Below are 21,844 nucleotides of genomic sequence, written 5' to 3' on the forward strand. Positions count from 1 at the left end.
ATTCAGAGTAAGGAATTCATCAGCACAATAAGCTAGTCATAGATAGAGTGGGACATCCAGTATGGGGGATTGAGAAATGGCAGCTTAAACATTTGAGTGTGAGAATGCTCTGTTAGACCATGGGTCCCATATGTGGGTCCATATGGTATTGTTGGAGGCAGCTTGGAATAAGAGAGAGCATCGCATGCTAGGAGATGTAGTCCCTGAGGTCTCTACTTCTTTACTGAAGAAGTATGGCTTCAGTTAGTTCTACTTTATGTAAATTTTGAGTCTGAAGGCCTCTCCAGGCAAGCTTCCGAATTAACCTTCAGCTGGGCGAAATTTTGCATGTTATTTTGTGCCAGTCTGAAAAAGTCTGTCTGCTCATGATACTATAAGAACAAAAGAACAGCCATACTGTGTCAGACCAAAGGTCATTTAGACCAGTATCCTGTCTTTCGTCAGTGGCCAATGCCAGGTGCCCCAGAGGGAATGAGCAGAACAGGTAATCATCAAATGATCCATCCCCTGTCACCCATTCCCAGCTTCTGGCAAACAGAGGCTAGGAACACTATCCCTGCCCATCCTAGCTAATAGCCACTGATGGACCTATCCTCTATGAACCTATCTAGTTCATTTTTGAACACTGTTATAGTCTTGGCCTTCACAACATCCTCTGGCTGTTCCACAGGTTTACTGTGTGTTTTGTGAAAAAATATTTAGCAAAGGACCAGAGAGTTGCAGTTATCAATTACTGTGGTAATACTGGTTAGCTAAATTATAGGTTTAGAAGTTTTGACATTTTACAAATAACAGAGGGAAAAAGTTTTGTCCTTTTTATAGCAGTGTTTTTCAATCTTTTTGATACCAGGGACTGGCTTGTTGCCTTCCTGAACTGTGTCAGGGAGACCTCAGGGACTGGCGCTGGTCCACAGATCGGTCATTGAGAAGAAACCCTGTTCTATAGGACCATCCATCCAAGGATTTCAAAGCGCTTTACAAACAACTAAGCCTCACAATAGTTCTGTGAGATGGGGATTGCACATGTTGGACAGATTGGAAAACAGAAGCACAGAGATTAAGTGAATTGTATAAAGTTAAACAGTGAATAAATGACAGAACCAGGAATAAAAGTGAAGATGCCTGGCTCCCAGTGTAGCCTCTCGGTTACATGCCTTCCTTTCACCAGAGCTTCCCTTGCCTACCTGGTCAGGGAGTAAAAAGTTTATTTGAAAAAACACTGTGGGGTCGAAGTGGGTATCTGAACCTACACTATATAAAAGGAAAGCAGTTAAAGTAGAGTAATCTCAGCCAGTGTGAAAATGGTAACACTTCAAGGCCTCATAAACCTTTTCAAGTGTGGCACTTTGGGAGCACTTGGCTCCTGCAGTGGAATAAAATCTTACAATGGCATGGCGCCTGACCTAGAGGTTGGGAGAAGTGGTGCTTTATGGGCAGTTAACTTTTATTGCTTTCTTCCAAATCTCTTTTCTGTTGACTTTCCCCATTCTCACCAAACTGGATGGGTAACTGATAGAAACCTAAAGCTTCCTTTCAAGGAGCTTAGTTCTCCTTGCTGATGTACACACCTCCTTGAGTTGTACCCTACAGTGCTCCTTTCCTCATGCCCATTGTTTTTCTTTTATCAATGTAAGCAGAAGTTTATGTTGGTCTGTCTTGTACTCTGTTGGAGCACCATTAGTGGCATTAACACTAGGTTTTGTACACATATGAATGGACTGTGTAACCTGATGCTATGCTGGCTTGTAAAGAGATGCTGGGCCCCCAAGTGTGTTTATTTCTAAGAAAAATAACACTTTGCTTAAATAAATGTTACGATCAGTGAATGGGCTACCTTCTTCTTTCCTGTGAAATTAGCTGTAAATGCTTCTGTCCCATGCTCCTCATCTGTTAAAATGATGTGTGTATTGGTCCCTGGGACACCTTAGTGTCTCTGCAGCCCACTTGACCAAAGTTGTAAGGCTGCAGCCTAGTAGAAGGAAATCATGGGTTTTGATGCTTTGTGTCATTTTGCTAAAGGGATTCTGAGAATAAGTATTTATGAGCTGTACATTGGAGCAGTGCCTTTCTTTTTTGCTTTGTAACTATTTTTTCTATCTTGAATTTGCTAGGGGCTTGATTTATTCTCCATCTTAGAAATATTGCTACAGCTACTAGATATACTACAAAAATTGTTTTCTCAACTCCCTCCTTCCTCCTCTTCCCCCTTCCTCCCCAATTGTGTACAAATGGAATTGTTTGGATGTTGGATCCTTTTCATAAAGAGATCACTTCAGTCTTTTTTTTTTTTTTTTTAATATATATATTTTAAGCAACTTTTGATGGAAAATGCTGGAATTGACAGCTTAGCAGAATGTCAACAATGGTGGTGAAAGCTTCCTCCATGCTGACAAGAGGGAACAACTTTTGGCTCGCAAAGATCATCACTTGCGGGGAGGGGAGAGAGAAGAGAGTTCAGTCTCCATAGTTCGTTCAGTCTTCGGTTACTTTCCTTGGACTGCCTACAAGGGTGGCAAATGGTACTAGCTGCAGTGGTATGTTTGTAAAATGGACCATAGCTATTGGACTGAGACCATTTCATTTCAAATAGGTTACTGAACAGCCATTTAGTGGTAGCAGCTTACCTGGCAACCTAAAGGCTCTCTAGGTCATTCTTCATTCTTTGGGCCATCCAGTCTCTTAAAACTGAATGTTCTGCTGATTGGTGGAGCAAGACTTTCTGGCAGAGGTTCTCTTGTTTTTTCACACTGGACCTGTCCTGGATCTCATACCCATTTAGCAATGTGGGAAAGTCAGGGTGGTTGCAACTCCTGATGACCTGTTCATAAGCCCCTGCAGGTCACAGCCCCCTAGATTGAGAAAGCCTGGTACTTTTAACAGTGGTTTTAAATGTATATTTGAGCCTAATTTATGTAGTTAAAGTTGGTGATTTCATCCATATATGAATAAGTTCCCTTTCATAGCTTAATTTAGTGGTATCATGGCACATTTTGAAGATGGTGGGTATCTGGGCTTAGCAATAACCATTGTTACTATGGTTTGTGCTGCTGTTCTACAAGATGTCTGTATCCTCTTGGTTTTGAACTGTGTCCCTGCTAATATTTGGGCATAGTTCTTTTATTAATTTATGAAGTGTCCATTTCCACCAAATCTATAAAATAACATAGATTAATACTTAGAATGGCAAAAAACTTGAAAAATCTCTTCAAAACATGGAAGAAATGCAGCTCTGCACAATCACCTTGTGAAAATAATCTTTGCAGGATGCAATAGCAGTGGCCTGGGCTTGATGACCCAGGAGGTTCTTTCCAGTTTGTGTCCTGTGTACCTTTACTCTGGAGGTCAGGTAGTAAGGCCAGTATCATAGCAGCTAGTATGAATTTAGGATGCAAGAAGGATACAGCTCATTTGTGTGGGAAATAGAACTTCCTTGCGGGCCAGACCAAGACTGTGGAATAAACTCCCAAGGAGCTAAGGACCATCACAAACCTTAGCACCATCCACTACAAATGGAAGGCACATTTCTTTGAGCTACCCTCAAAATAAATACAGAGCAGCATATATATTAAAAAACAAAAACAAAACACAAAGGAAGACTGTACACCCTACCAAAACAAGATAGCCCACTCTACTTGCTTCTCCTCTGGGGGAAAGGATGAATGAACAAATGTCATGTGACAGATGTGTAGTCTCATTACTTAATGCACTATTGGAAGTTACTGAGCTACTATAGCACTAAGCATGGTACAAGAGCCTATCTAGAATATAATAGGGCTTGTTCTTGGGAGCTTTCCAGCAGATCTTATCCATCATGTGCGATCAACCTTATCTGTGACACTGGAGAACTTCTCACAGTAAGGAACTCTCAAGGGTTTTCTGAGTGAGGCCAGATACCCAGATTTAGCAGAAGGTCTATATGCTGAAGCAAGTCCACTGATCAACTCTCTGCAGATGCCTTGTGAAAGGAAGCAAGAACATTTAGTCAGAGCCATGGCATAAAACATCAGTTGATGGCATAAAATATTTGTTGAACTCTGAATGAAGTTTCTGTTGGTTGTCCTCTAGCCTCCTTCCTTCATACACCGATACCTCAATATAACACAACCTGATATAACACAAATTCAGATATAACGCGGTAAAGCAGTGCTCTGGGAGTGCGGGATAGGCACTCTGGTGGATCAAAGCAAGTTCAGTATAATGTGGTTTCTTCTATAATGCAGTAAGATTTTTTTGGCTCCCGAGGACAGCGTTATATTGAGGTAGAGATGTACTTCAATAATAGATGACTTGTAAAGACAGAGAAAAGAGAAGGCTCATGTACGAGAGAGTTTGTGATTTCCACGACACAGAGGGTGTCGGTGTCAAAGCCAGGTGTAGAACTCAAGTATGCTTTATTCCCTGGACTATGCTAGTGGACTGTGATGTGTATCGACTCCCCACCCAATTCCTACTATGTCTTTGTTACCTTCTGATAAAGCTGTTCAATCACATACACTGTAAATTGGAAAATTAAAATTATTTTGGATGAAACAGGGAAACACAATGTATTTCCCTAGTAGAATAACTTTCCAATAATGCTTAGTAATTTACCATGTTGGACAACCTAGAATAGCTAGCCATGTTAATCACTTCTGTTTTATAAAAGCAAACAAGATAGGAAGGAAGTAATGAGTCCTCAAAACATCTGTCTGGAGACTTGCAATACCTTTCGAAGGTTTTGGGTTTTGTCTTAAAGAAACTCAATTCTGAAAAATTACAACCAAATGTTGAAACAGTTTCTAGCTCTTTACTCAAAATTAATAATTACATAAATATTAGTTTGTAAAAAGTAAATTCCCTTCAGCTCCTTCTCCTGTCCTTTTGCTGGTGTGAAAATATAATTCTACCGAACACTGCAAACATTCTTGCAGCAAAAAGAAATGGGTTCAGATTAATTTCTGCTGCAGTCAACAAGAGGTAGAGTGTGTCTGAATAGGTTCTGCATATAACCATTTGTCAGGAGGAGTTGGTTATTGGAGTAGTGAATAATCACCAGTCTAGCATGGCCAGTAAAAATTTACCAGATTAGGAGAAATGGAGTGCACCACTTACTAGCATGAAGTACCATGCTGGGTTTTGCAGTGAGTTGTATGTAACTTGTGCTGCTACTGTACCTAGGTAGGTTATGTAAAATTTATTTCTCTAGCAATTAATTTCTCTCTTACAAATGAGAGTTCTCTAAAAACTAATTATCAATTAATAAGTTAACGTGCAGATGTAATGTAAAATCTGTGTTCTATCTAGAGCCCCGTGAGGATACAAAATTTGTATTTGCATCTGATCTGCAAAAATGGTCTGTGGATGCGGATATAAAGTGGATATCCACAGATTTGTGGAGCTCTAGGTAGATCTACTTGTGGTCTTTACAGATTTTGGAAGAGAACGGCTATTAAATGGACTGCCCTGGTCAAATTTTATCCTTGCTCTGTCTTTGGTTTTCTTTAGGATCTTGTGTAAGACACTTGTAACTTACTCCCTCTATGGGTATGTCTACACTGCAATTAGAAACCTGTCGCTGGCCGCACCAGCTGGCTCGAACACATGGGGATCAGGCTAAGGGGCTGTTTAACTGTGGTGTAGGCATTGGGGTTCAGGCTGCATCGTGAGCTCTGGGACCCTCCCATCTTGCAGATTCCTAGAGCCCAGTTTCCAGCCTGAGTCCGAATGCAGTTAAACGGCCGTTAGCCCAAACCCATGAGCCTGAGTCAGCTGGCCTGTGCCAGCTGTGGTTTTTAATTGTAGTATAGACATACCCTTGGCATCTGATTCTTCACTTTTTGTCCTGGTTTCTGGGGACACTAGGAGGATTATTTAATTTTTGTAAAGCATTTTACAGTTCTAAATATTTATTTTTATAATATTGGTAAATTTACCTTTATATATTTCTTCTGCACTTCCAGTTGGGTACAGTGTTCATTTTTGGCCTAAAGTTGTGAGTAATTCCTGTTTGGTTCCAGAGAGAGAATGTATTTCTGTAGTGAGCAAAGTGATTCGGTTTATAAATGGTTTGTAAAGCACTTTGGGTTCCCTCTGGGTGAAAGGCCCTGTACAAATGTAACTTAATTGTTAGATAAACTCATCTGCCTCCTGGAATATCTTTTAATTATTCTTAGGTGTCGAGGCCTGTGATTATTGTTCTTTCCCCATAGTAGGATCAAAAGTATTCTAGGTGACGTTACTTATGGTCTTTCTCTATGATTGCTCTTCCTAATGAGCTAAGGGTTTGTTGCTTTTTGTACCATTTGAGTGGCTTTTCCCTTCCAAAATATAAAACCAAAACATTGTGAAGAACCTGACTTAACAACTGCCTCCAGAGTGAGTGATGAGGGTGACGACTTGCAACAGACTCATTTTCTTCTCAGTTGTATTACTAGTATTCAAAACACATAGAATGGTGCCATTGCTCTGGAGCATAATTGTTCTTGTTAACTTGCATCCTCAACACTTTTAGAAGTAAAATTTTGGATTTATTGCACTTGTATATGGTGCTGAAGAATCCCAAAGAGCTTTACAAATTGTACCTACAGGAATCACTTTGCGCTTTAGTGAAGAGCAGCCACCTGTAGGATGGAATGCAGCAGCTGTTTAGCATTGCACAACTACACAAAACAGTTTAATTTTCTTATCCAAAAGCCTGTTCTGCCACGACAATGGGATTCCCCAAAAAAACTTTGAGGAAGATTTGATACTTTGCTAGCATACCACTAGAGCTTGCCTTTTTGCATTGTTTGAAAAGTCCCCTTGGCATAGTTAAATAGCACTTGGCCAGAGATGTATATTATCCTTTCTGTTTGTCTTCTGGCTCAGCAAGCTTCATATGCTGCCAGTGCATCTGGAAATGTCTTTCCTATCACTTGCTCTCCCACCTAGACGCACGTGCACACTCCTGCAGGATAATGCTAAACTTGGGGATATCCTAAAAAGAAGTGCCTCTGGACACTTCAAGGTGCTGGAAATTCCTGCAGAAACAACTAAGCTCAGGAAATTCACTTTTATTAGGCCAAGGCACTTGAGCCATGATCACTGGCAAAGCATGTTTCCTTTTGAGTTGGATGTGGTTCTTTAGTATCGTGTGATTCCAGGCGTTTAAAAAGTAAGTGTGTGTCTCTACTACAGAATTGTATGAGGTCAGCATATTCATTACTAAATCTCGTTTTTCCTCCAGCACCAACTGTTGGTCTTAAGTAGAAACTGAATCTGGATTGAAACTTTTCATATAGAGTCTCAGTCTAGAATTGATTCATCTGTGAAATTCTGTATACTTATCTGTTTGAATGTCACATTTATTTTTTTTTAAAAGTGCCTCAGTTTAGACCAAAGGCATGCAAATTTTCCAACATCTGTGGCTGTATTGAAAACTTGCCAGGATCAAGGACTACAACTAATTTGCAAACATGTGCATTTTATATAAATAAAATGCTAATATTTGCTTGCATTTCTATATCTAGAGCCCTAACAATTTCACGGTCCGTTCTGGTCAATTTCATGGTCACAGGATTTTAAAAATTTTAAATTTAATGATTTCAGCTATTTAAATCTGAAATTTCACGGTGTTGTAATTGAGGGGGTTCTGACACAAAAAGGAGTTGTGGGGAGGGGGTCACAAGGTTATTGGGGGAGGGAGGGTTGCGGTCCTCCTACGCTTGATCTGCACTGCTGCTGGTGGCGGTAGTGTTGCCTTCAGAGCAGGGTAGCTGGAGAGCGGCAGCTGCTGGCTGGGAGCCCAGATCTGAAGGCAGAGCCACCTCGGCAGCAGCACAGAAGTAAAGATGGCATGGTATGGTATGGTATTGCCACCTTTGGTTCTGTGCTGCTGCCTGCAGAGCTGGGCCCTCAGTCAGTAGCCGCCACTCTCCGGCCGCCCAGTTCCGAAGGAAGCAGCACAGAAGTAAGGATGGCATGGTATGGCAATAACGCAATCCATCTAAAATAACCTTGTGACCCCCCCTGCAACTCCCTTTTGGGTCAGGACCCCCCACTTTGAGAAACGCTGCTCTCCCCCATGAAATCAGTATGGTATAATGTAAAAGCACACACAAGACCAGATTTCATGGACAGTGACGCATTTTTCATGGCCACGAATTTGGTAGGGTCCTATCTTTACTCTTCATAGAGGAATGGAAATTGCTTGTTTGGTAGAGTTTACCAGTAGCAAAAACCTGCAGCAGATCAGCTTTTCCACATGCTGCAATTACAAGGCAGCTGTATTTTAGGCTCCACTGCTTCAGTTGGCTATTGGGGTGCACTTTGGGTTCCCCCAAATTACACAACAAATATAACAGTAAATTATTCTCTGCAGTTGTTAAATCACTTTTGACATTTTGAGGGGAAAAACTGATGAAAATATGAAAAACTGGCTCCTTCATATATTTGCATGGAGTTTTATTCCACTAGCCTACTCACGAATGCATTGAAATGCTTTCCTCTGCATGTTCTTGCTTGCTTGCTTGCTTTATTTATTGTTCTACAACTTCAGTTCATTTTTTTTTCCAATAACTTTTTCAATTTGAGGTCTCCAGCTTCTGTGGAAACATCCCTCATTCCAGTGAATTTGCCTCCTGATGTAATTTCCAGCTGATTTCTCAGTAGCATTTAACAGATTGCATATGATAAACGAAAACTGGTTATTAGGCATCAGGTTTGTGGAGTTATCAGGATCTGAAAGTTCATTTCATCCTTTCCTTGCAGGCAAGGTGGTTCTGGGAAGCGTATTTTCGGTCGATGAAAGCTATTGCTCTGGCCACCCTTCAGATTATCAATGACAGGATCTACCCATATGCTGCCATGTCTTACGAAGAATGGAATGATCCCCCAGCTGTTGTAAGTAGATTGTGCTTCTGTGGCTTAGTCATAAAATAAGATTTTTTTCTTTCAGGGTTTTGCTGAGGTATGTTTTATGCATCTTTGGTAACATTACTATTTAAAAGTTTGTTGTATTTGTAAGTTGCACAAAATGTTTTTATGATGATCAGGGGTGTGTATGTGTGTGTGTGTGTATATATATATATATATTTGAGTGTTTTTGTTACATTTTGTGTGAATTTGATACCTTTGAAAGTGAATAACTGAAGTGATAAGGCTGGCAAAAGTCACATGGTATAAATAGATTCTGTGTGAGCTTCTGTCAGAGCTATGTGAGGAATACCTCTCCTACCTCCAGTTTTCTTCTCCTTGCTGTTGTCTTCTCCACGCAGCCCTGTGAATCTACACCCCTGGCATTCTAGTCCTAGAACTCGCTTGTTCAGAAACTGATAATCATCCTGAGTGATCTACTTTTGGGACAAACTCATTTCACTGACCCATTAGCATTGCTGAGGGGGAGGCGAGCATGGCACTGACAGATGTCTAGTGTGAAGGTTGAGGTATGAAAGAGGGAAGCAGTTACTCAAGGATGAGGAGATCAGAACACCTCAGTAGACTATTTAGACCAGGGGTCGGCAGCCTTTCACAAGTGGTGTGCCGAGTCTTCATTTATTCACTATCATTTAAGGTTTTGCATGCCCGTGAGACATTTTAACGTTTTTAGAAGGTCTCTAGAAGTCTATAATATAGATCTAAACTATTCTTGTATGTAAAGTAAATAAGGTCTTTAAAATGTTTAAGAAGCTTCATTTAAAATTAAATTAAAATGCAAAGCGCCCCGGACCAGTGGCCAGGACCTGGGCAGCGTGAGTGCCACTGAAAATCAGCTTGCGTGTCGCTTTTGGCACCTGTGCCATAGGTTGTGTACCACTGATTTAGACTGTGCTTTCATACAGCAAGAATGCCCTGACACCTAGCCTGAGTTCCATGGTAAAAGAAAAATAGGGATTTGGAAACACGCAACATTGAAAGACACGTCTCAGGCTGCTTCTTCCCTGCTTTCCATCTAGTAGGATACCCATTGACTTCAATGACAGTTCCTTCTGCTGTGGGGAACAGATAAGCCCCTGTTTTTTTGTTTATAACTTTATTTACAGGAAACTGTATTTCTTGGGATCCTGTGGGATGAAAGATCCTAAAGCACTTTGCAAGAGATTGGTCACTAAACAAACACAGCACTCCCTAGAGAGTAACACTGAAACTGGTCAGCAATACACAGCAACAGTACACAATAGCATAATACAGGTAGTACAGAGGAATACTCTATCCATTTGAAATTGCAGAGAAAACTTAAGGAGGCTCTAGTAATTAGCCAAACTGGAATTTGTCCAGCCAAATGCCATACTGAGACTGTTCCATGCCCACACATGGTCAGTTCCTTGGATTTATATTTCAGCTGAAAGAGTCTCAATACATGCATAAATATTTTTCTTGCTTCAGTATGGACAAAAAGTCATAAAAATGTCCTTTTTGAGCTGTGTAAGGTCTGTGTCAGCCAGCTATGCAGAGATCTTTTGTGACCTTCTCTTACAGGATCAGTAAAAGAAAATACAGTTCAGATCAGGAATTGTTTTTTGTATTTAATTGCTCCTGAATGGACCCATGCAGTTCTGTGACATTAATGATCATGGATTTTGATAAGTATTTATCACTCCAGTATGAGTGCATATAAAAGTATAACTGATTCAATCATTTCTTATTTAACTGGCTAAAGTCTGTAGCCTGTATATTTTGACCTTCGCGCTAATAGTGGAAGCAAATAAGTGGAGCCTTCAGTAGCTATGATTTATCCATTGTAAAAAAAATTTTGCTTGGAGGCATTTTTGTCTCTTGGAGGTGAGCTTATTATCATTGCAGCCTTGTAGGCAACCTCCTCTGCAGGATCCAGCTAATTTATAATTTCAGACACTTTGTGGGGTGAGTGCTTATATAGTATCTACCAGTCAACTTAATAAATCATTAAGTTATTTTTTAAATAATTGCACTATCCAGCTGTCAGAATTCCACAGATGGTCTGTGCTTATCAAAAGGAGTAATGTCCCACTCGAGCCATAAGCATGTTTCTTATCTTGGTTTGTGCCTGGATAACATGCATTTATAACGACCCTGTTAATTTCTGATTAGTCTTGGTGGGAAATTATGATTCTGAAGATACATTTATGCATGCAGGGATTTGACACGGTGTCTTTTAGGAGAGTGAAAGGTGCCATCAGATCCAGATATGAAAACAGAGTGAGTAATTAAAAGTTAGTTTGAGAATGCTACCAGTTTACAAATGATAGCCGTATTCTGGGCTAAATAAATTTGAAGGCTGAGACATGTACAGCAAATAAATTTTGAAACTTAGGACATCAGAGTTCTTGTAGTCTAGGATATAGTTATTAGTCAGTTAACAAGGAGCACTCTCAAGTCACTTTAGCATTAGTAGTGAAATATAAACTCAGCTGGGCTCCTGTAAATTCCTCTTCTGTTATTGGCTTTTGCCCTCAGAATTTGCCATTCACATTCCCTCAACAAATATGGCTGACTCATCATCTGAGTCCTTCTCCTTCCTCTTTTTGTCACCCTTCCTAATGCTACATTTTATATTGAATGCAGGTCCATCTACACTATGGTTCCATTGTGCAGTGTGGACTGGACACTGGAGTTACAGATTTGGGGAGAGGGTCAGAAGATGAGGCAGCTGTGTGTGCGGTGGGCAAGATCAGTGAGGGGTTCAGAAAGTGCAGTAGCTTTTTGGTACTAAGGGATTTACAGCAGCTCATCAAAGATTTATATGGTCACTATATGGTTATTAATCTAACATTTATTATGCAGATCCCTGTGCACTGGCTAATAATGGCTCTGAGTGAATCAGGGAACACATATTTGCTTACAGGTAGTTATGCAGGAAAGACCTGCTTTTACTGGAGCAAGTGATATGAGTTTGGACAGTTGGAAAAGGGAAACCTTCCTTACTACACCTCTATCCTGATATAATGCTGTCCTCGGGAGCCAAAAAATCTTACCGTGTTATAGGTGAAACCACGTTATATCGAACTTGCTTTGATCCACCAAAGTGCGCAGCTCCCCCCTCCACGTTATATCTGAATTCATGTTATATCGAGTCGCATTATATTGGGTAGAGGTATACTTAATGTAACAGAATAAAGAGTCTACTGTGCCTGTAAAGTTCATCACACAAAGGAGTAACTAGTGAGAATTCTTATCTGTGCTTCTAGCTGTCCTACTTCATTTGTGTAGTGTTTTTATCTGTAGACACATTAAATATGATTCACGCCCCACATAGTAACCTGACTCTCTTAGAGTCACTGCAAACATCAGAAATAAGTCTTCAGTAACGTGCCTTACCATGTTACAAATTATGTCCCTGGACAAATACAGTCCAGTTCAGAGAGAGAAAATAGAAGAGTAAGTGATTTTTTTCCAGTTCAACAGTCCATGTAACTTATTCAATTCCTGTAACTCCCCCGCATGTAAAATTATTCTCTGTGACTTCATGAGGTTACCTTGATTTGATTCACCTTTTCATTTCAGTCCCTTGTTTCCCAAGATTTGATCTAACATTGTAGGACTTAAACATTAATTTGAATTAGTTCTGAATTAATATTTTTTTAAAAAATGGGATGATAACCTGTAAAAGTGCTACACACAGGAGTTTGCCAGGGATCTGAATGTTTTCTTAGACAGGTTTCTAACAACCTAATCTCTGAAGAGGAATCAGCTGCTTTCACAATGCTGTGTCTACCTAATTGGCAACAACATGTTGGGGCTGTTGCAAAATGCAAACTAATTTTCTAAGCTTTTTTATTTTAGGGGGAGGGATAGCTCAGTGATTTGAGCATTGGCCTGCTAGACCCAGGGTTGTGAGTTCAATCCTTGAGGGGGCCGTTTAGGGATCTGGGGCAAAAATCAGTACTTGGTCCTGCTAGTGAAGGCAGGGGGCTGGACTCGATGACCTTTTGGGGTCCCTTCCAGTTCTGCGAGATGGGTATATCTCCATATTTTTTTATATTTTTATTTTTTTTTATAAGGTTTACCTTGACCACACCATCACCTTGAACTGTGGGGGTAGGGACATATTTTCAATCTTGGAAATATTCAGATGGTTACATACTCCTTTGAACAGAATTTCAATGATTCTGGTATTTGAGGTGTTGGCTATTGTCTTTGATGATGAAGATGGAAATGGTGTTTATACACTAAAGTTCATAGTGAGGAGGTTCACAGCTAGGTCTGTGTGTAGCTCACCTTTATTTCTGTTTCCTTCATTGAACCCCTCACATGCTGAGTGTTGCTGCCACAATTCTTGTGCAACAGCAGCACTTGAGTGTTCTTTGAGCGTAAGGGAATGTAAGTTATGTGAGACATGAATGCATATGTAATGCAATGCATCGCATGTTGAGCGTGTGTTATACATTAAGGAAGTGATCAAAGCAATTTCACCTATTCAAATTGGTTGGCTGACTGACAGTTTTTAGCCCTTTTTAAAAATAAAAATAAAATAAAAATAAAGGTTTCCACGTGAAGTGGAGCAACATCCTTCCATTGGGGCTGAGGGAGAAGGGAAAAATAGTAACAAATATCAAAACATTTGTTTTGTTTTATATATTATGATACAATAGTGTGTGTGTATATGTCTGTATATACACCCCTCCCCCCCAGATGTTTCCTTCTTTTATTAAATTCATATAGTGCTAGTGAAAGGTGCTAAATTGACAGCTCTGGAACCATCCAGCCCTTGGCACCTTTGCTAAGAATATGCAAATGTGCCAGTTATTGCCATTTGTTTACTGATGCAGCCGTTATTCATTATAAACTGGACTGAGACTACTGACTTCACATAAATCACTAACCATCTATCAGGTGTTAATCATGATTTTTGGTCTCTTCCAAACTGGATTAGAACAAATAACCTTGAGTTGAAATACTGCTATCAGTCTCCCTCAATTAAATGCTTTCTAATTATCTAATACAGAAATAAATGTCATTTCAACTCTAGATTTTGGAGACTAAATATTTAAAGTCTCTCTCTGTGTGTGTGTGTGCGTGTGTCCCTGTACCTTCCCAACGTATGCAGATGATTGAGAATGACAATAATGTTGTTGTTTCCCAGTTTTTCTTTTGCTGGCTTTAGTGGAATTCTTTTAGGCCTGCATATATCACAGACCTATAAAAGGTTTGGCCCCATTGTTGTGTCTGCCTTGGAGTTTTGAACTTGAATGTTATAAACTGTAGTTTAATAGCTTCTCATTTAATAATTGTTGAGAGAATTGCTATGTGCCAAGAAATAAATGCACTTCTCTAGCCCTGCATTCTCCTGTTGAGTGACTGCCAGACAATGTTTTTTCAATAAGGCAGAAAAGAGGATCTCCACTCTATTTAAACTAAAGTAATAGATTAATTTAATGCAAAAAATGACTTTTTCTCTGAGTAACAGTAGCATAATTGCTATTCACTTAGCAAAACCGAAGTCAGATGTTCATTTAGAGAATGGATTGTGTGTTTTAGCCAACTGGCAACTAATTGAGCCTTTTAAAACACTTTAAAACAATTTCTGAGATGTTTGGCTGGCATTTTACATCTCACTGTTCCTGTGAATAATCTAGATCCCGAGGGTTGCCAATCTAAAACAACACTCATCTAAATTTAAACAATAAATGTTAAACAGATTATTCCATTGTATTGTATTTTCTGCTTGTGCCCCAATAACACTCTGCACCTTCAAAACATTGAACAAACATTTATTTGTGTATAAGATGAAATCTTCCAGCAGTCATATTGGCTGACACGTGGTATAACTCACTCAAGTTTTCATTGCCACATTTTTCTGAAATTGTTAGATTTCGTAACATTCAATCTACTTCCAGACATCTTAAATTTTACTTGAGAGATTCATTGGATCAGTTGGATGGGATTTTGTCTTATTTGCCATGTTGGATTTCTTGCCATGTCTTGATAGAAGGTGTAGTTACTAATACACTTCTGCAGTGTTTGTTTTATGATAAGTCATGTGTACCAAATATGTGATTATTCAGACTTAAAAATATATTTTCTTGCTGAAACAAAATTTGACATCAATTTCTCCTTGCTTTACCTGCCAAGACTAGAGTTCAGGATTCTCTGCTTATATGGTAAAAGATGACATAATACTTATCTAATGCAGTGTGGCTGATACCTAATGTAGAGAAAGTTTAACTTCATCTGCTTGTGATATCCTCTGTGGCATGAGGAACAGACTCCTGGACTTGGTTCTTGGCATGCGGTGGAGGTTCAGATGTTTCACTTTAATGTCAGTTGTAATTTTAAGTCCACACGCAATCTGTCTGTGACTAATATTGTTAGGTTTTTTAGAGAGCTTTTTGCTTCATCTTTAATCTGGGAGAGACTGAAGAGAGTAGTACATACACAAATATATATGTAGGGGTTGTGTTTCGTATTCTCATGGTAGTTGTTTCATGTAGGCTGGCCAGAAGAAACTGTAGGATTTTTGCCTGCCATCTTATTCTGAAATGACTTTATTGTCTGCCTCTTTCCCTATAATAACCCTTCTTATTTCACGAGCTGGTCTCTTGCTTGCCTTGTGGCCTGGAAAGTAGGAGGCTTGGTCTTCATTAATGGGTCAATGAAAATGTATAGTAGTAGAATTTAGTCAGCTTCCTTTTATCCCAAGCTTCACCTTCATAATGCACTCAACCTTTTTTGTCCCTTGGGGTTGGGCCTTCCAGCCCTACAATTGATTTCAAGTTTTGTTTTCCCAATTTAGAGTATGTTGCACTGTCTGCGTTGTCAGGGGACTGCACTGTAGTTTTATTTTCAAGAAAACATTAATCCCATTCCTGGACCCCCATTTAGCGGTGTTCAGATGCTCCGGTGTTGAGCACCAATAGAACATGAATACCTTGATAGATGGAGAGATCCTAAAGATCCCAGTCATGATGACATTTGTAAATATACACTCTGTTCTAAACAGCGCTCACCATCCCCCTTCCTCAAATCCACTCCATTGGCACATTATTAATGGAAAGAAGGAAAAAACTGAAATAAATACTTCACAGAATGCAGAGAGAGGAGGTGAGTGAGATAACATCTTTTATTGGATCAACTTCTGTTGGTGAGAGAGACAAGCTTTCAAGCGACACAGATCTGAAGAAGCACTCCGAGTAGCTTGAAAGCTTGTTTCTTTCATCAACAGAAGTTGGTCCAATAACAGATGATATCACAGAATGTAGCCAGACTATAGAATTCACGGTTGTAGGAGGCCAGAGAGGGTAAAGTAGATTTAGCTAGACTTCAAAAAGGTACTGCATAATTTTGTATTTGTAGTTATGAACCAAAAATCCTGTTTTTGAATCCACAATATAATCACTTTGATTGACTCTGGAGAAGTGGAGAGGGTTAACTGCTTTGGTTTTGCCCTTTGACCACTTGAGGATGGGAAGCATGATGAAATACTTTCTCAAAGTATTCAGAGGAAACACATCATGCATAATTGGAACAAAATAGAATAAATCAAGGTTTTTTGGGTCTGCTAATTCATAATTGAAACCACATTGAGGTTAAGATTGATATTTAAAACAATCCAGCCAAAAAACCCCTCCGTGCAGAGGTAGGGGATAAGTACATCTCTGCTTTGCTGGGTGCATGGAAGAACTGTTTAGTTATTGTACCATTCAGCGCCTCATACTCCTCAGTCCTTGCCTCTTGGCGTTTTAATGACAGTGGGTTGTCCTTGTTCAAATTTAATATGGTTTTACTAAAAAATGTGGTTAACAACAAGTATTAAGTCTGATGATTGTTGAAAATAAAATATATAGGGAGGAAAAAGCCACCGTTCTTGTTCATGAGAGGAAGGGAATCTATGTGCTATATTGTTGCCAGTTTTTCCTACTAAAGTTAACAATACCAAGGTACCACATTCTGCTAGGATATGGGTCTTCTTCCACACAGCCTCAAGTTTCTAGAGCCCACTCCCTGGCCCTGTCTGTCATGCCTCCACCTTCTCTCCCTTCAAGTCTTCCCTTAATATGCACCTCCTTCCCATTGTCCCTTTACCACCTGACAAAGTAATGTTACTCAACAGACATAAACAATTTTTTTTCAAAAAATCCCCCATGGAACTCATAAAATGTGTGTGTAGCTTCACTGCTTGCTTATTGCGTTTAATTTCTCCTTCCTTTGTTTATACTTCAATTGTAAGCTTTTTGGGGTAGAGGCATTGTATTAGCTGTCTGTAGCATGTTATTGGTGCTATACAGATGTTATAATGTTTACAGTAATTAGCTAGTTATAGAATAATTGGGGTTGGATGTGATTTCTCAGATGTCTAATATCCCACTCCTAGATCCTAGCAAGATTGATTTTGTTATACCTAACACACCTTTGCTCCCTCGCACATGAAAGATTGGTATCAAGTGCAGTCTTAGATCTCTCTAATGGCAGGGTTTCCCTTGTTCCATTGCCCCCATTGCTTTGACTGCTCTTAAAATAAAATCATGTTGCATTCAATGAGGAAGGAGCAGAATAATATTCTGGTGTGTTCCTGTAACAAGGGGAGAATGCCTTACTAGCAAATAGAAACCTTTTTTTTCTGCTTGTAGCAATCAAGAATCCTTTGAATCCCTTGTCACATACCCATCCCTTTAAAGAATTCTCACACCTCACCAGCTTCAGGCCAATCTCCCCAGCCGTCTCTCACATTGTGGGTTCCAGTCCTTGGGCCTTCCATGTTGTCTGTGGAGAAGCTTGCCAAACAACTGAGACAGACGGACAGGACAGGGTGATGTGAGATCGCTGTTAGGAAGCTGCCATTTGCAACCTGATACTGCTTGCCCATAACCTGTGATTCACAATAAACAAACTGTCAATCTTGGGTTAATTACCATGGCTCCTGTAATGAATATTAGGATGGGAGGGATGAAGGGGAAAAGGATTGCCGTACCCATAGCTCAGTGTCAACACATTGTCATGGAAAGTGATAAATGATCTCTCCACTACTACCTCTTGCTCTTCTTTCTGACAGTGAAAGTTCAGACGGGTACCCATCATGAGGGTTGTTAATGATGGAACAAAAACAAATGTTCTCTCACCATGTTGTCTTCTCCAGCTGCCAGTGGTTGGGAGTAGTCATCTTGATGCCATGATGCCATAACAGAGATTTAATTAGGTTTCTGTTGAGTTAATTGCCTGCATTGTTTGCCTTTCCCCAGCAGAAGTCTGGAAGACTCAAGTAAATTATGGAGGTTTGAATTTGCCCAATTTCCTGCAGAAAGTGGGGTCAAGAGGTCTCAGACTGTAGACACACACTTCAGGCAGGCAGCAGGGGGTTGGCTTTTAATGGCACTTCAGAGATGCCTAAATGCCCTTTTGAAATGTTTCTCTCAAACAAAGGACCTTGGTTTTCTTTCCCCATTAGGTTCTAAGGAGCAGAGTACAAACTTTTCCTTTACTTGGACACCACTTACCAGGGGCATAAGATGAAATAAACATACTTCTTCTGAGAGGTTACCCTTCTTTCCCTGAGAAGATCTTGTAGTAAGAGTTTTGTACTTTGGATAGAGTGTAGGATCAGTTGGAATTGACATGTCATGTTTAAAACCCTTGATTGTTGCTTATGTTAATGCTCTTTTGGCAGGGGTTGTCTTTATATAATTTGTGAAATACCTAGGAAAGTTTTGGATTTTTTTTTAAGTAGTATCAGAAAATGATGATGATTGGAGTAATCCTTGCAAATTATATTATTTACTATTTCTATTACCATAGTGCCTAAGAGCCTGAAGTCGAGGACCAGAGCCTCGTTGTGCTGGGTGCTAACACATTCTATTAAGATATACTGCAGCCAGAAAGGAACTTGTACAATAGAGGAAATTTCATATGGGAGCTCTCAGTTTGGATGGTGGGCGTCATCATTAAATAATAAAAAGAACATTGTCTATAAGATAACTTCACTACTTATTTCTTCTTGCTGGGCAGAAATGTAGGATTTTCATGACACTGTATTGAATATGCAGCAAAACCCCTGCTGCAAGTATTAATACAGTCCTTGTGAAGGATGCACAAAAAAGAGTCTCGCCATTAAAAGGATCATTTGGAGGAGGTGGAAAATTGGGGAAAATGTGATATTCAGGATCTTTGAGAGAAAAAAAATGCAGTTTTTGAAGTTGCTTATTAAGATCTAAAGAGGCAGACTGTGCTCTATTCAAGTTTAGATTGTGATTCACCCTAGACATTCATGGGTCTGCTCCATAATCAAAGAGTTCTACCCCTGCTCTTCAGGTCCCAATAAATATTAAAGAAAATAAGCCTAAAAACTGGCACTTCAGAAAATGCGAGCATCTGAAATCTGAGCGCTGTTCCTGCACATGTCAACTGCTAGTGTCAGACCAGTAGATATGCAGACTATTTTAGTAGTGTAAGTTGCATCAGATAAAGGTGGATAAGGCAGCCACCATAAAGTGTGAGGAAAAAGAATCCACAGACTCTTTAAGGAAATGGTGAGGCTCCATACCTCCTCCCAGCAAATATGAGCTGATAACTTTGGGTATATAAAGTTTATTTTCCTCCGAATACTAGCAGAATTATTGTACAGTAACTCCTCACTTAAAGTCGTCCTGGTTAACGTTGTTTCGTTGCTGATCAGTTAGGGAACATGCTCGTTTAAAGTTGTGCAGTGCTCCTTTCTAATGTTGTTTGGCAGCAGCCTGCTTTGTCCACTGCTTGCAGGAAAAGTGGCCCGTTGCAGCTAGCTGGTGGGGGCTTGGAACCAGGGTGGATCAGCAGCCCCCCATCAGCTCCTCACTCCCCTAAGTTCCTTGGGCATCAGCCACCAGCAGGTTAGCAATTGCCTAGTAGTTCATCTGTCCCGCCCCCCACTGCCATGTGCTGCTCTTGCACTCTGCCTTGGAGCTGCTACGAGGAGCCTCCTGCTTGGTGTGCGGGAGGGGGGCTAATGTCCCGCTTCCTCCCTGCTCCTGCACCCTACTTACCCCATCTCCATGGTGGGGGGGGGAACGACAGGACAGGGCTCAGGATGGAGGGAGCTTCCTGGGAGCAGTTGCTGTCTCAATTTGATGATCTGCTTAACAAGGCAGTTGACTTTGAGGGCTCAGCATACTTAAAGGGTCAATGCGCATCTGTCTCACACACAGGGGGTGTGTCTGTCTCTGTCTGCCATGCTATCTCCCTTCCCTCCATTTGTGCTGCCTTGTAGAGTGTGAGGTTACATTAACAACAATGGGTTAACCTTCAAAGGCTCAGCCAAAAGCTAGTTCATTATTTAGCAGTGAGGCATTCCCTGGGAAATATCCCACCCTCTTCCACCCTCTGACTCCACCACCTCAATATAGTATATAATATAATCTTTTGTCTGGTGAAAAACATTTCCCTGGAACCTAACCCCCCCTATTTACATTAATTCTGATGGGGAATTGGATTTCCTTAACATCGTTTCACTTAGTCGCATTTTTCAGAACATAACTACAACGCTAAGTGAGGAGTTACTGTATATATTTAATGGATTTCTTACAGCGTTGCAGGAAAGTGCTGGCAGTTATTGGGCAGTGTTTCTAGACTATTAGAAGTGTCCCTAGTTCTTTGTTGGCTGAGATCCAAAGGCTTCCCCACAAAACTGTGTCAGCTTCTCCTTTCTCAACTCCCAAACCCTTTCTTCCCCCACCTCCAAATAAGTCTTGTTTTCTCCTCTGCTTCTCTGTCCTAGCCTGGATGTCAGCATCTGAATAGCAAGCTGGAATGAAAAAGTTAAATCAAAATGCCTTTAATTTCATTCCCATCTAATGGTTCCTTTGCAGTTGCTTTCCCCCATATCTTCGGCTCCAAACGGAATTGGCACGCTCAGTGAGAACAGAGTTATCTGTCTTGTCTCTTGCCAACTGAGCTGGCTTCCTTATGCTGGCAGTACATTGAAATAAAAGCTTTAAAGTCTTAAAAGGGACCCCCCTAGTTAAAATTCAGATGGAGTAAATAACACTCTGAAATCGATCTTTGCGTCTCTTATAGGGTTTTCTATTTAACGGTGTAATAAATTTTCTTTCACACAGAATAAACCTAGTCTTGTTGAAGTTAATATTTTATCCCTCTTTATTACAATGTCAGCATTTGTCTTTTTTATTAGTGTGCCCATTTTGTGTCAAGATTATGCATTTGCTGTTTTTTATTCTATTTCCACTCTGAAATGGTGACTCAGAGCTGGCTCTCTGCTTGTTGGCCAATGACTGACTATAAAAAGCAAAATACTTTCAAGCAGAGAGGAGCAAATGAGAATCATGCCATGCTAGCTGGGTTTAAAATGTCTCCTAGTTCCCTTTCCTCACAAGTCTTTCCATCCTTTCTACTCCACTTTTTCTGAAGCCCATCACTATATACAAGGTCACTGTCAGGCAATGATAGAAATTGACATTAGGAAATGGGGTTGGCATGAAGGTTTTATGAAACTGTGAATTATGAAAAAGAAAATGGACTTTTTGAAAGGCTACTTTTCCCAAGAGTTAGGGTGTTGACCAAAGAGAGCTACCTTAACTAAATTCCAACTCTGGTACTTACATTCTGACTGCCTACATTCCCCTTTTATAGTTTTAATTGACCATGATCTGATCCAACATCCTGTCTGCTTTTTACAGAAATGGAGCAGTGTGAGCAACCCACTCTTCCTTCCATTAATCCCACCACAGTCTCAAGGCTTCACTGCTATAGTCCTGACGTATGACAGGGTGGAAAGCCTCTTCCGAGTCATCACCGAGGTGTCCAAGGTGCCCAGTCTATCCAAGCTGTTAGTCGTCTGGAACAATCAGAATAAGAATCCACCAGAAGGTAAGGTATGCATGTTGGAAGGAGGTGGTACGTGTTACAGTAATGGCAGAACACCTACTGTACATCTAGTGCAATGCCACCTCTCTTTTTATGTACTTTTAAATATAAAACTATTTTG

General features: G+C 40.2%; 1 protein-coding gene across 1 annotated transcript in view; it reads left to right on the plus strand.

Annotated features, from left to right (window-relative positions):
• The window catches only part of EXT2 (exostosin glycosyltransferase 2), a 114,753-nt gene that overhangs the window by 45,204 nt on the left and 47,705 nt on the right, over nt 1-21,844 (plus strand). Inside the window, exons 8-9 of the mRNA XM_032790412.2 lie at nt 8,728-8,859; nt 21,537-21,726. Coding sequence (XP_032646303.1) covers nt 8,728-8,859; nt 21,537-21,726 — 322 coding nt within the window. The remainder of the gene's footprint in view (nt 1-8,727; nt 8,860-21,536; nt 21,727-21,844) is intronic.

This window comes from Chelonoidis abingdonii, chromosome 4, assembly GCF_003597395.2.
Source record: "Chelonoidis abingdonii isolate Lonesome George chromosome 4, CheloAbing_2.0, whole genome shotgun sequence".
NCBI lineage: Eukaryota > Metazoa > Chordata > Testudines > Testudinidae > Chelonoidis > Chelonoidis abingdonii.